Genomic DNA, 16021 nt, shown 5'->3' on the forward strand with positions numbered 1-16021 from the left:
CGTAAAAGACACTCTCCGTCCAAGATTAACTCTTCTCCTCCAAAATTCAGGCACGTTTCGAGAGTTCCTTCCCCCCGTTAAATTTAATTAATTTTCGAGCAAATGATACGCAAATTGGATTTTATTTCTAAATCAGAGGCAACGGAATTTCGTTTGTCACCGGCGGAAGGTGAAATTTGTAAATAAAACTCGACCAGGCTTGGAACTCGGTAACACCTACGAGCAACGGACGATATCGAGTAGCGTCGAACCCAACCCCCACAACCCTTGAATTTGCGTTCTCGGCTAGATATCGGGGCGTTCGGTTACGCGCGGGGGCGTACGTTGAACGGGTAAAACGCGCGGTCGGTCCGCAGAAACGAAATCGGCCAAAGCGTGTCAGTTTCCGCGGTTTTACTCGGCGGTCCCGGGCGCAACAAGCGCGTAGCCGCGACGATAGTGACACACCGTGGATGACGAGTGTGTACGTACCCCATATTCCCGTTGTTATTTTACCCGTCCCGACCGTTTATCATTTTTACGCGGCCGACTTTCCAGGGAGGGAATAAAAAATGAAAGCGCCGCGCCGAAACCCGGGGAAGGAAAAAACCGCGTGGCCGCTCTAACGGACTGGAAATCGCCGCACCGGAATTTTTAATCGCCCGCCCCTCTAATCATTTTTGCATTTTTTTTACGACCATCAAAGTGGTTTACGACCTTCGTCTCTTACCCTTCGATGGTTCCTCGCGAATCTTGAATGATTTACTTTTGCGGGAAACAGTCTATTCCGCACCTTGGAATTAATTCGATGTTACGAGTTAGACTTTTGTTAAAAATATTTGTGGAGTGTTAGTTTTATTGGAACCAAGATGGTGTCGAGATTTTATTCTGCGTCTTTAAATTAATTTATTTAGACACACGTCATCCATATAAGGGTGACAGGTGATATTTGACAATTTTTTTACAGCACAACGGTTTAACGAAACTATCCGCCACTTTTCATATATATTCTTTAACATTTCGAGATAGATACATTTTTTTTTCGTTACGTTTTATCGACTTTGGATGAAATAATAATTCCTTATATCGACGGTGTTGGTCGGCGTGCAGTATTCCCTTTGATCATTTATTACTTCATCCAAAGTCGATAAAACATAACGAAAAAAAAATACTACTATCTTGAAATGTTACAGAAAATTCGTGAAAAGTGGCGAAAAGTTTCAGCAGACCCTTGTGCTGTAAAAAAAATTGTCAAATATCTCCTCTCATTTTCCCATTTCACACGAGTCTCCCCCCTTAAAAGAAACAAATTTGAACAGAATTCATGAATTTCAGATGACGGAAACAAGTGACAAATTTTAATTCACGTAGTTTACAATCGTATAAAATCAAAGTTTGACAGTCAACGCATAAATTCTCGAGCCTCGAAGACGCCTGGTCAAAGAACAACGTAACGAGACCGCCGCGAAATTAACGCGTAAATAAACAGATATACAATATCCTTGAGGGGATGGGGGGTGAACGTAGTAAATGGTGGATGGTCTCCATTTATTTCGTTGCTATTTATCTTTTGCCTGGAGGACATGCATCATTTTTACGAGGAGAACGCGAACCGCCGGGGAACCGCGGAGTGCTCGGGTAAAAAGAAGCAGAACGCGGGCGCCACGGTAAAGCTTGCGGGTGGAAAGCAACGTAAACGGGGCAAAATACTAAAAGAAAGAGAAAAAAAAGAGTAGAAAACAAACGACAGGGTAAAAGGAAGGGGGAGGGGGAAAAAAAAGCAACCCGAAGGAAATATCGTCCACGCGTTTCTTGTAATTACGCAACGCGGCATGGAAAATGGATCGCGTCTCGCTGGGTAATACCCGGAGGTTCGCCCTTGCGAGACGAAGGGTTTATAATTGACAACGAGACAGACTCCCGGGGAAAACTTCTCGTCGGTTGCTCGTCCGAACTTCCTTCCGCGGCATCGACTTTCTCGAATAACCGTCGTGGAAAAAGTTCCGCGAAGAATGGGAAAAAAGAGAAAAGGGGGTAAGGGGAAACAAGAACGGCCGCCGTTTCGTTTAAAACGACCGACGAATTAAGAATCTTGCTAACCGACCGATTGATAACTTTGTTACCGCGGACCGTTCGTTATCGTTCGGTTTCCAGGGAAACCCATCGGCTGCAAAGTAGACGTGGAACTTAATTAACAAGAAAAACCCTCGCGGTGGAACGCGGACTCGTCGCTGTTTACCCTTTGCCTGGTGGACGTGTATCATTTTTACGAGGAAAGGGTCGTGCTGGAGGAAGGGTGACGTGCAACGGGGGGGAAAGCAACCCCGATCGAAGACGCAGGGGTCGAAGGAATAGGTCGCGAAGGTGCTGGAGCGAGAACGGGGCGAAATATTGGAAAACGGGCTGCGCGGCGAGATAAAACGTTTCATAAAACAGACATCGATTCCGTATTACTCGGTGGCGCGTCGACGTGGATCGAGCCTCCAGGATCCTCGACGACCCTCTCGGAGGTCGGTGTCTACGAGAACCAAAGAAAGATACGGACTTCCCGAGACGGAGTCTCCATCCCCTCGATCCCGTCGACTTACAGGCTCTACGCTATTTTTTCAACGAAATATTCGACTCGAATTCCATCGATGGAACGAGAATTTTCACGATTTTAAATAGCTATCGTAGGAACCGCGGGAAACAGGATAAATATTCCCCATCAAATTTGATTTACACGCGATCGAAAATGCCCGTGCAAATCGTACATCGTGTAAAAATAAACCGAAAGCGATAAAACTCGTGCAAGCGATTCGAAAAAATCAATTCTGAAATTCATCTGTCACGCGTGCAATTTGCTACGATTTGTCCAACGTGTCTGTTCATTGCTCGCCGATCCTACTCGTGTTTGTGTTCATACACACTAGGTGCTATCCGTTTGCCATCGATATTACTATCTTCTAACTATTTGCAACAGGAATCCGTCCGTCGGTGTCGATAAAGATAAATTCAAGTAGAAATATCGACCATAGGTCGGACATGTTAGCCAAACTCGATCGTGCACAGTCTGAAAGGGATTAGGTGGGTTTTGAGAGCCACGTCGGAAGATATTTGTGCTCGATGGGGGTTTATTATAGTACGGTTGAATAAATATATTAACGAATTTCCAAATTAAGTGAAGGGTGTCTACCGTTGATCCGACATTGCGGTTTCCAGGCCCCTATATTCGTTCTGTGTCTATCAGCGTCGTCCAAGCCGTCGAGGAAATCCCACCGTGCTATTTCTGCGAAACTCCAGAAAGAGGAGAAGCATACTCGACGAGTGGAAGTCGATTTGTCGCGGCAGCCGTACGGGTTTTGATATTTATAACGCGTGCACGTACGCGCGTTCCACCCGGTTTCGCGGATACGCCGCGAGAAATCCGGCCAGCGAAGATTTATCGACTACTCGACGCTGGGTAAAATAATAATTCGCGTGAAAAACGCGCGCTACTCCATTAAAATACTCCAACAAATCCGCCCTTTGCGCCACGATACTCCTTCAAATTCGTCGACTGACAGCCCCCGATTGATATTTACATCAAAACACAGATTATACATAGAACTACTATTACTGCTAAAAGTGATCCCCTATTCAATCCCCCGACTCGCAATTTAATTTAAACAATTTTGCACGGAACACTATCGCCTACGAATTTTCCGAAAGATTTAATTAGCGATACTGGGAACAGAGAAAATTGTAATTGCATTTCCCGACGTTTCAACGTACGTAACACGGGGGAAAAAGTATTTCTCGTTTTGCAAAAAGCGCTCGTCACGGTTCCCTAAACCCGACCATTGTTGCACCTTTGAAACACGTTGCTACTTTGTGTCCAATGAATCTATTCGTCCATCTACTTCCGCCGGTTGCGTGGAATCAATGTTGTTTCGAATAACAAAATTCTGCGCAACGTTTGCCTCCGATTCGAGCGTTTTAACGGACGAAACGGAGCCGCGCTTTCGACAAGACGGAACGGCGATTCAATTCGCTCCGAAGTCCGAGAAAGTTTCCGCAGGGAGCCGGTCCGCCGACAATTAATGAACCCCGTCGGATTGAATTCCGACGATTTAACGTCGATGTTTTGCAATTTCGAGCTGCCCGCGACCGAAAGCAGCTTTGCTCGACGGAACTTCGGGGGCTACGCGGGCAAAGAACTTTTAAATTTCTCGCGATTCCCTCGACCGTACAAAGACCGGTCGACGTTTCCGATTGTTTCCTCGGGAAACTTGAATACCGAGACGCGAGTCGAGCTCGTCCAATCCCCCTCTGCGCTTTCCTTTGCAACGAGAGGAAGCTACGGTGATCGAGCCCCAACGAAACTTTGCTCGATCATTTATTATATTTTTATTTCCGAAAATTCGTACGCGTTAACGATGTCTTCAATTTTGTGGAGCTTCTGAGCATCGATTGAACAACTGACTATTCGTTAACGACGGAGTCGTAAGTACAAAGAATCGCAAGACCAAGTAATTACGGGCCGCGGGCGCATTATATGGCAGCCGGCTAATGCTACATAATTATGGCGCATTAAACCTTCGTTCCATAACAGTATTTCACGTGACATTTTTCTTCTTTTTTTTTCGCCGCACTTCTCGGTTCTCTTTTTTTTTTTTTATCGTCCGCCATAACACGGGCACCGATCCAGACGTTTTTAGCGGCGGCGTTCGTTAATGAATATCACAGGGCAGAATTTCCCTGCGCCGCGGTTTAACGTCGCTTCCGCGCAAGTATGCGAAACTTTCGTTGAATTCGAGAAACGAAGCATCCAACGGCTACTAGCCCCGACGTAATTGCGAGATTTCTGACGAGAACTGAACGACCAGACGGATCTCGAACGCGTGCGCGGATAAAATTTGATAAATAGTTGCCGAGATATTCACTCGTTACTTCCGTTAATTATTTCGCGGTTCTAGCTCGTCGTTCGCACGCCATACAAAACCTTCTCGAAGATGAAATATTAATTGGAGCGATTCGCCACGATCTACGAATCGTTAAAAACCCTGGAAAATTTGGACGCGCCTGCATTTTAGCACGAAATGTGCAACATGTCTGACTAGTGATTACTAATTCCACTTTGGGATCAGTTGACAGATGCTACAGAGAGTATGTTTGCTCTTCGTAAATGATTGCAAACGCAAGTAGAAGCAGCCAGCAATGAAAGCAAATTTCGTCGAAACACCGTAACGCGATCTACTTAAAAATGCATTCGGATTTTTCACCGACTCGCTCGAACAAGATAGTCCATAAATTTCTGGCCACACGGACGGTTCTCGGAGGAGGCATTGTGCGGTCGAAGAATAAGAACGTTGTGACGTCGCGATGTACCTATTGTTGTCCACGCGAGGTGTCGTTTTGTTAGGAAAGGCGAGTGGAAGAGGTGCTCGGTCGGGGATAGAATCAACACTGGCCTGCAGAACGAGACAAATGACGCTCGTAGCTGGACACGATAGTGTTACGGAAAAGTGTGTTGCTGTTTTCGTTTCGAGGGGAACATTGTCGACGGTCCGGGAGGTATTGTTGCGCTCTGTTATCGCGCGGAACAGAATCGATACTCTGAGTAGGGAAACGTTTCGCTGGCCGAACACGAGGTTTCGAGCTCTGGCGCGATCCTCGTGGAAATAAATCCTTTTTATGCCCGCGTACTCGTTCCTGGGGAAATATCCGCGCGCACCAAGACGATGTCCGGTTGTTTAAAAACTTGGAACACCGAGCCCAAAAAGCACCTCTCGCGTAATTTAACATCTTGATATTATTTTTAAGTGTTTAAGTATTTTATTAAAGTGAAATTTAATTTGCAACCTGGACAGTTGGAACGTTTCATTGTACGTTCCATTTTGGTGCACGATGGTGCATTGGCGCGGTAGTTTTTCTTCGAAACCGCAAACGGGAGGTACTGGTGCACAAAATATCGGATAATGGGGGCACGATTTAATTGCGTTATCTCTGGCCGGCCGGTCGTTGCGGGATAATTATTCCATCGATTCGAAATAATGATATTCTCCAGCGGACGAGCAATAACGACGAGTCGGGACGAGAGGGAGTTCTCGGGGCACGCTTCTCCGGTCCTGCGTCCCTCTCGACGAAACCTCCGGCCGCGCGCACAGTCTCGAATTTCATTGGCCGGAAATTGCGATCGTTTCCTACATACATATCGAATACCGCGGCCCGTTCCGTGAATTCTTGAGATTCCCCGGGCGCGAGTCGAGCGTCCCGGTCGAAGAAAAAACAAGGACCGAGTCCCGGGGAACAGGGAAGGCCGAGGAATCGGGAACGACAAAGACAAAGCGGGATAGCAAGAAGTTTCCACGGAAGTCCCCGGGAATGCGAGCAATGGTATCGAGTATCTCTTTCCGCTCTCCTCGAGACTCTGGTCGCTTCTCATCAAACGTGCTTTCCACAGAGCCAGGAGAGGAGGGGAAAAAGGGCCACGGAGAAAAGCGAAACTTCGCGAACGATTAAACGATAAAGTTTCGTTCGCCTCTTTGTATTTTTAATCGTGCGTTTTCGAGTCGAATTAGCGGGATTTCCGAACCCCCAACGCTTCGATTGTTATAGGATAGGTTTACACAGTGCGGTGGATAGCTGTACCACCACCCAATTTCTTCGATGTTTCGGAATTATGAGCTGTAATGCAAGAAAATTGTCTTTCGTATATTTTCGGTAAAGAATTTTTTTCCTCGAAAGTACGTAGGATTTCGGGAGTATGTGTATTCACCAAAAATGATTGTAATTGACTCCTGCATCTAAAAAGAATTTTTTTAGAACGATTTGAAATTTTTTAAGTTTGTCGAAAAATTTGTCCACCTTCCTGAATTTTTTTCTCGAAAATGGATAGGATTTCGAGGTTATGTCTATTGACCAAAATTGATTGTAATTAACCCCCCTAGCTAGAAATAATTTTTTTAAAACGATTTGAAAACATTTTTTTTCGCCGGAAAATTTCAGTGAAACATATCAATGTATGGTCAGACATCACATTTTCGGTAAGGAATTTTTTACTCGAAAGTGCGTAGGATTTCGGTGGTATGTCTATTGACCAAAAGTGATTGTAATTGACCCCTGAAACCGAAAATATTTTTTTTAGAACGTTTTGAAATTTTTTAATTTCGCCGAAAAATTTCAGCATCTCCTCGAATTTTTGGCCCCTAGAGTTTCCCATTAAAATTTCTCCCAAGGATAGTCGAAAGTTGTGTAGAACTTTCTGGGCGATATTGACAATTATGGCAAGAATAAAAGGGATAAAACTTAAAAGTCCAATACAGTAACAAATTTCGGTGGTGCTATAGTTCATGCACCGTCACTGTATTATTATGCAAAGAGTGGCTGTCACGATGGGGGAGTATAATGAGTAAACGAAACGAAAATATTTCGTGACGTTAAATCGTGATAGGATTTGCAGTCGCATATAAGATTCGCCTGTCGAATGTCGTTCGCGTGGCAAATAAACAAACTGTCCACGTAGCGTAATAACGTTCCGAGCGTTCGAACTATCGCGTATTTACCGAGGTCCGGTAACTGGCGAATTACATTTATATTACGTTAACCAGTTACTGTGCGACCTTTCGATAAATTCCAATTGTCGTTTCCTGGCTGGACGAGGAGCGCCCGGGTGTCGCCCATTGTTCCCAGTCGACGACAATTACAGCCGGTAAACAAGCGTCACTGGCCTCTTTATTGACCCTGGACGATTTTTCCCGTCTGTTTCAGAATCGACGCCCGAGAGAAACCGGTCACCAAAGCCCACCACGCGTCGGACTCCACCGTGTTCGGGCCTCGAGCGTATTTCCGGACCGCGTTCCCCAGCCCCGCGGTCCTCGTCATCGAAGACATCAAGAGGCACGACGCCGCCACCTACAGGTGCAGGGTCGACTTCCGGAAGGGCCAGACACGCAGCTTTCGATACAACCTCACCGTCATCGGTGAGTCCCATCGCCTTCGTCAACTATTCTTTCGAAGCAACGCCTCAATAAAACATTTTTGTTACACATCTACTACAAGACTCAATTTTTTACCTATTTCTCGCATCCTCAATGAATTCAGGACTCAGCTTGAATTTTAGAACTTTAAATTGAGGATCTATAATCCTCTCAAGCTTTAGAATTTTGTCCTTAACCCTTCAAATAGACTCTCAATTTCAACTGAATTGTTTTACTCTTTCTCAAATTATGAGCTTTATCAAATTAGTGAATGGAAATCAATTTTCCTTTAAAGCATTTGAGAAATAATGAAGAATTATTGTGGGAGGCCCCAATAACCACATAAGATTTTTTTTGAATCTGAGAAACTTAAAAAATCAAATATTTTATCCGAGCCTAGTAAATTTTGGAATCCCAGGAGGGTATTGTGACTATATAGTAGGAGAACTATGGTTGCGACCGAAGATCCCCGAAAAGGAAAATAAACGAGCGCCGGAAGAGTTTAATCAAGATCAAAGCAACGCTATTACGAGGCCCTGAAAAGCGCGCCGTAATTTCTGGTGTCAAACAAATTTAGCAGCTAGCTGAAAAGGACCCTCGAACGGCGTATTAGCCTCTTCGCAGGCGGAGGCGGATGAGCGCCAGGCTGAAAAAATCGATGGACGGTCGTTCCGTCGTCTTCGAGAGCAACGATACCTACAAACCTAGCAACAATCGTGTTTTTCTAACATATTTCGCGTCCAGACTAACTTTACTAGCCACGAATCCGTCGAAGAGAACTTCGCTATTTTTCATTCGAATCAAAATAAATAGATTCTACTGTTGCAATTCTCGATGTTCTTCCAAGCCCTTCTATGCTATAAGACGCGTTATCTTTTATCGAAAGGCACGAGTAAGAGTGGTTCAATTTCAATCTGGCTGGGCCAGCTAAAATCCCTGCGTTAGGATGGATACTTTGGCAAGAATGGGGCGAAAGGTTGATCGGAGGACTCCTTGCAGCCAACGCGTTAGCATCCTTTCGCTCGACGAGGCATTCCAACGGGGAGGGGCAAACACACGCTCAACTTGCCAGACGCCAAGCGTCGTCGGGTCGACGTCACTACCGAACGTCGAACGAAAAGTGCAGTTCTCAGCGGGCGCTAAGTCTGATCAAACAAATGGCGACTGTTGAAAAATGCATGAGCCAATCGAAGACGCGCGACCCCCTGATCCCGGTCCTCCGTCGCGACGACCCGGCCACGTGGACCGACCGGCTAGACGGCTGTTTACGCTTTTCCGCTTAATCCTGCGAACGTGATCGCGAGTTAAAGACTTACGAAGAAAACGGGACGACGAGACACCGACGGTCGAGCCTCGATCGTCGAGATTCGGGACTTTGCACTCCGGCGAGCTAATTAAAATGTCTGGTTTCTAAATCGAATCGAGGCTCTGATTATTATATAATAGCTCCGAGTCTATTGTGGCCGAGGATATAGCCGTTCTAAAATTTACGATCTCCAGGATATTCCGAGATGGTAGAGTTTGACCTCGATCGATCGTAACAACGTCTGGTTGGAAAGATTCTACTATGGATGATTCGAAGAAACTTATTTAGGGATATTTTGACACGAGAATTGATAGATCTTGCACGCGACGCGTACAAAAGGAATTTTCAATTTTCTACCAAGAATGGACTTTTCCTGAATATTTTTTAAATCCCAATTCCTGTATAGCAGGCACGAAATTGTTTTCTATTTTTAGCGAAGATGGATATACGATTTTCTTTATATCGAATATTACCGCGTCACTCTTACATATTGGGGGGTGGAGCGTGATTTTCCGTTTCGCGACGAAATCGTCAAGTGGTTCTGGTATTTGGCGACTCGAGCGGGGTTCCAGAGTGATGTATAGATCGCTGTGTCGTCAGCAAAAATTGCTAGATATACGTTAGGGGTTTTTGGGAAGGTCCCTGATGAAGATATTAAACATCGATGTTTGCTGGCACTAACACGTAAGCGTTTGGACTCGAAGATCCCCCGTACCCTCGAGTGTTTATCCACGGTTAATCGAATAAATAAATGATCCTCGGAGTAAATTCTGTACATGGGTAACGTCTACGCGTACGTAGCCGCGGCTGCAGTCGATCATAAAGTCCACGAGGAGGGTGTAACTTTCATGGATGCTCTTCAAAGCAGTCGGTGGCGTAGTACGTTCGAATCTCCTCGGGATATCCCGTATAGCTCGCGGCGGGAATATAACCTGGAAAATCCTGGCTTCGATCCTTCGATACCGGAATCCATCTTCGCCGGCAATCCCGAACCTTCTTTCGTTCCTAACCCGTCGTGGTTCGAGGTTAGAAGGCGAACCGTGCGAGGAACGGAGACGGCGAATGAAAAGGAAGCGCCGTAGAAAAGGAGGGGAATGGATAACGACGGAAAAGAGGCAGGAAAAGGTGAAAGCAGAGGGTGAGAAACGGCATAAATGTCGCAGTGCAGGTTCCAGCAAGACCTCCGGGCTAACGTGGAATTGCTCGATCTTTATCTGTTCGGCTTTTCCCGCGCGTTTGTCGCGCGCGTGCCCCTCTACGCGCGAATTCCGCGACAAACCCCCGTCTCGCGAAAAACCTTCCAGGCAATACCCGCGGAAAATTAATGGCCGTATCGCAAAACGCGGTTTAACTCGACCCCGATGCGTTCTCCGAACGTTGCTTTCGTTGTTCATTTTTCTTCGTTACGCGTCAACTTAACACATCCACTGCCACGTCAACCGCGTATGGGTGACACGATTTTTCACTGAGGAGCTACAGAAAATCAATTCTCAAGATCGGATGGTAAAAAAAAATCAATCTAGGCGGGACTATTGAATTTTAACCAGGTTGTAAAAATAAGTCAATTGTCTAAAAACAAAGTTTCGATTTCGTGGACAACCAACATGTTAAAAGGTGCATTTCAATAGCAAATTGGACGTCCTCTATCGGAAGAAAATCTAGAGACTAATCTCGAGCACATACCTTCAGTTTAAAAATTTAAAAAAATGCCAAAGGATCCCACCATATTCTCCAGACATTGTATCGTCCGCCTAACGAACGAAGTAGTAATATCGCGTGCATTTTATAAATGCAGTCCTGTTTAGTTCCGAGGGGAAATTTTCGAAGCTGCCAGTGCGGGGCAAACGTAGGAAAGTACGCGGCCGCGAGCGCGATATTCCAAAAAGGAGTCACGAAAGAAATTGGCCCCGGCTGGAAAACCCGTCCGCTTTGAGCGAGGTATTTTCATCAGAGGAGATTGGTTCCCAAGAGTTCCTAGATTGCGTCCGTCCACTAGATTTTCCCTCGTAACCGGCGTCCTTCCGCAGCGACGGCCCACCTTTTTATCGGTCATTTCCCTTTCTTTCATATCGTGCTCTTCCCTATTGCCGATGATACTAGCCGCCGATACGCGCGTAACCTCGTGCTACCCCGACCTACGGACCAACGAGCCCCGGAAACTTCGTTGCCGGACCGGATCCCGGTTTCCTTTTGCCCCGCGGGATTATTTTCCCAGGAAAGAAAAGACCTCGCGAAACAAAATCGAGCACCCAGCTACCACCCCCCAATCCCCAGAAGCAACGACGACGCCCTCGCTTTTCCAGCAGATTGCTCGAAAAAATACGAAACGCTCGAGAAATTCACCCTCCTTGGAACCAAAATGCTGTTTTTCTATTAAAATTTGTTCGGGTTTTGCTTCAATTAATTTTATATAATTGGAGTCATTTGTGACCAATCTATAGTATTTTCTATACGAGTTTGTAAACAGTTTCTACAATACTTCGGAGATTCATAGCTGGTACGATCGCTGCATCGCGTATTGTGGTCTGAATGTTTTAATGTCTTTCTCTATGGTAATAATGCGACGGAATAAGAATACCTTGAACAAGAATTTTCCGCAGAAGAGGTGGCACTCTATACCAGCCAAACGATAAGACAAAACGTTTCCCATTTGCTTCCAAACGCGGAGTTAAGCATTTGTTCAGCGATCTCTCCCGGGTTCGCGGACAACAAATTTCCCAAACGTTGAAAAGAATAGGAAGACTCGAAGATCTATTCAAGAAGACATAGAAATCTCCACGCAAAATAACGTGTATAACTGTACACCGAGACCATTGTTTCTCACGGGATATTGTGTTCATTTTATTCACGAAAAATTTCATTCTGCGCGCGAGCCTCACATACTAGACACCATACTCCCAACGTTTAAGATTGCAACTTTTTACTGCCAATTCTTCTTTGACCCAATTCTATGCAATATAAAGTTTAAATTGAGACCTGAGTGAAGAATGTGCTGGAATCGTAATTCAAATTGACACGTTAGAATGTGTTATAATATATCTTTTCTATAGATTGAACTTTACTTGTTGATTTTATCCTGAATTTTTGATCACCCAACAATTTCGCTTATTGAATATCCAATATGAAAAGAATCCTAGTAACCATAAAATGTTGAATAATTTCTACTAACATGAATTCTCTAAAATCTTAAAATGCTTTCGTAATTTATTAAAACACGAGAACTCGAGGTTCGAGAGAACAATCTTGTTGAAGTTTCGGGATTTTCGAGCGCCGCGGGTCCCGGTCCAGCATCACGAGAATTTAATGAATCGTTGGGAACGGATCCCCGACACGTGAATGACGCGCGATATTAGTTTTCCGGATTGCCTCGCGACGCGTGTCGCCATCGACTTTTTATTCCCGACAGTAAACGATGGGAAGATAAATACACGCCCGTTCGCTACGAAATCGTTACGAAAAGGCAACGCTCGATGCAGGGGGGAGTATCGCCACCGCTTCGAGCATAGAAATAGAGATGGAAAATTGTAAAAGATTGAAACGAAGCCTGCCGCTGAAGTGGTAGGAAGGAAGAATAGAGATCTGCCCTCGTTAAGGAAATAATCCGCGGCTTAATTAAATACAGTGCAATTAGTTCTGCTTCTATAGGTAGCAGGTCGTGCGCTAGCGAACTATACACCTCCCGCCAAAAGTTTCGGTAACGATCTCGTGTGTTTCGATCCTGTAATATTCATCAGGTCTCCTACTTTAAAATAAACTACAATAATCGAAACGTCCCCCAGAAAAATGTCCAACAGCTGATATAAAAATCGTTTTTTCGTGTACAGCCTATGGAGATTGTTATGAATATTTTGGGACAGCCTGTACATCGTCGTACGTATCATCGCGTCTACGAGGATGTAGAAGGAGGTCGGAGGAAAGAGCAGGCCATCCACCTTGGTTACCCCGAGCGACTATGCGCGCGTTCGCGAGGCGTCCCGACGCCTCCGCCGAGGTCTCCTTTTCGTCGTTGGTCGCGACTCTCCGCGAGAATCCTTGGTCTCAGCGTCGAGAAAAGGACCAACGGGGAGACAAGAGGCAGGGAAGAACCGAGCAGATTAGACGGCGGTCGAATTAGAATTTCAAAAATCCACGGGTGAACTTTCGGCGTTAACTCGAGTCAAAGTCGGTCGACGGTAAGGGAGGGGAGGAAACCTCGCATAGGAATGGACCAGGGGCTGGACAAACCCCGTCGTTAAGTTTTCCCTTAATTAACCTCCGTCTCCCTTTCGCTTCTTCGCCCTTCTTTCTCTCGTTCCGATTCCACCCTCGGCTTCCTGTCCTTCCCTTTGCCAGGACCGTTTCGCTACTCCGTCTCTGCTCGCTCTCGTTTTATTCCTACCGACTATATTTCACCGCACCTTCCTTCCGGTTGCATTAGCGTTTCCCCTGGAAAATCTCTGTTCGCGTTCGCCTCGTGGAAAATCGTCCCGACGGTTTTTCCTGAATCGATATCTCTTCCTGGTCGACGCGATTAACCAGCTTCCTGCCTTGCTGCCTGACGGCCACCGATCCCCTAAATCTACCACCCCCCGCCAACCCCCTCCAGGGCGATACTTGTTCGCATATTTTCTCGATTATGTACCTTCGTGAATTATAATCTTAATAAATTTCGAAGGGTAATAGTGTTTGGTCAGACTCTCCGGAGTCAAGAAACCTTATCGAAACAATATTTCTGCAAATTAGTACCGGGCATCTTGAGCGCGAAGTTAGGTCGATTTTCGAGAGCGAGAGACCGGAAGCGGGGAATCAGGATCGAAGGAAGTCGACGCGGGGTACCGCGGGCCACGCATCGTCTCGTTAAATAACTCTTCTTTGTTCCAACAAGCAGCAATTTCTCTTGAAAAGCGTTGAGCAGCAATTTTTTCCGGGCTTTTACTCGACGCACACGCTTCTCTGCACACACGTACCAGAACGAGAGGTGGGGGGTGGAGGTGGTTTGTCCCGAGGTCGGCAACCCTTTTTCCAGCCGGTGCAGGTGTAGGGTTATGTTCTACGCGCCGACTAATGGGGAAAAATAGTAAGAGAGGAGCGGCTGGGGAATAAAAGAGAGGGAAAGGGAGAACGGGAGAACGCGCGGAAAAAAAGTTGGCTGCGCGCTATTGGCCACCGGATAGCTGTACATAATCGAGCCTCTCTGTGGCGAGGATAATTAACCCCCGCTCGCTCGCGTGCTGTCCTCTTGCGAACCGTATAAATTGAATAGCGAGTACTTCGCCTCCTATCTCCGTCTGCCCGGTTCTTGTTCGCTTTTCTGCTCACTTTCGATAATCCGGGGCCTCCGGTTCCGCGGAGTTGCTAATGCGCCGCCGAGGCGATGCCACGCTCGCAAATCGAATTAAACCGACGATTATACAAGAGTTCGCTTTCTTTCGCGAGAAAACCCACGGAACGAACATCGTTCCATAGAACGGAACGCGGAAAAAGGGACGTCGAACCGAAATAAGACTCCTACTACCCTTGGAATCTTATTTTTCTCCTTTTACGACAACCGTGTGTTCTCTAGTAATGTCTCTGATAACGGTATTATGACTGGGGTGCTTTTTACATTTATTCTGATCTAATTTTTCCCCTAAGGAGTAAAGATAAGCTACTCGAAGATCAATCTAATGATGATTTATCAGACGAAAAATACAATGGACATTATTCCCGGAAAAAAGAGACGCTTATGTATTTTATCTAAAAGAGAAACCATTTGAAAATGTTTCGGGTCACATATAACCGATTGTGACTGAAGAGAGACTATTAAAAATAAAAATTTTCTATGCAAAGGGAAAGTACTGTCGCTTTATTAAACCCAAGTAATAAAATGAAGGATTTGAGTGTTGGTATCGAAGGGAAATTATTCGCGTAGTAATTTATTAGATATATTTTGGCGGATCGACGATATATTTTGACGGTCAACGAAAATCGCCGACGGAACGAAAACGTTGGAAGATGGGGTAACTCGCGCGGAATGCGACAAGAGTAAAAGGTGTGAAAGGTTGGACCGTGGGAGGGTGGAACGGGGAACGAGGAGTACGAAGGGTTAAAAAGGGGCTGGCGGAAGGCTGGCGAACGGGGTCCGAGATCGGAAAAACGGTCCGCGAAGTCACATGAATTTATGACCTCGACATAAATCCGGACTCCCGGGTTCGGGCGTACCACGATTTTCGGAGGCCTCTGCGGTCCACGGGTTCGCCAGCATCTCCCACGGCGAAATTGGAAAGATGGCTCTCGCGCGAGGCGGCTATCGACCAATACCCCCTGGAAATGCAAACCTGTGACGCGAGCTCTAAAGATAGACTCGGACATTAACCCTTCGCCGGACCAGGAATATCCATTGAAAACCGCTACGATTATTCGCGATGATTCGAAGACTCGACCGTAACGCTATATCGAGAATAATTATGATAAAAATACCCTGAGAAGAATTCTATTACGCGAAACATATTTACCGAAAATTCTGAGAAACTTCCCCGCGGTGTTCTCCAAAGTTTCGAGGAAATTAATTTGAAGGATTTCGTAAAAGGTGAGATCCACGATTCGAAGAAACGGATGAGAGTCTAATAATTGCTCGAGGGAAGACCGACGATCGTCCGTTAAAACAGCTGCACCGAGCAATAAAGGGAAAGACATCTTAAATCCTGGGGAACGTACACGCTCCGCTGCCTCGGAGTAAAAAGATTAAGGGGCCGAGAGTGGTCGTGCGTGCGCGGGAAAAGCTACGGAAAATTACGAAGCACTTTACGATCTACCGGCGAAAAGGGGCAGGGGTAGA

The 16021-nt window shown here is 45.9% G+C and overlaps 1 protein-coding gene across 1 annotated transcript in view; it reads left to right on the forward strand.

Annotated features, from left to right (window-relative positions):
• Positions 1 to 16021, forward strand: part of LOC122398936 (nephrin-like) — a 234443-nt gene that overhangs the window by 125820 nt on the left and 92602 nt on the right. The window contains exon 2 of the mRNA XM_043399206.1: positions 7711 to 7922. Within this exon, the coding sequence (XP_043255141.1) occupies positions 7711 to 7922 (212 nt within the window). The remainder of the gene's footprint in view (positions 1 to 7710; positions 7923 to 16021) is intronic.

This window comes from Colletes gigas, unplaced genomic scaffold (genome assembly GCF_013123115.1).
Source record: "Colletes gigas isolate AHSC1104 unplaced genomic scaffold, ASM1312311v1 Colletes_gigas_Sc00012, whole genome shotgun sequence".
NCBI lineage: Eukaryota > Metazoa > Arthropoda > Insecta > Hymenoptera > Colletidae > Colletes > Colletes gigas.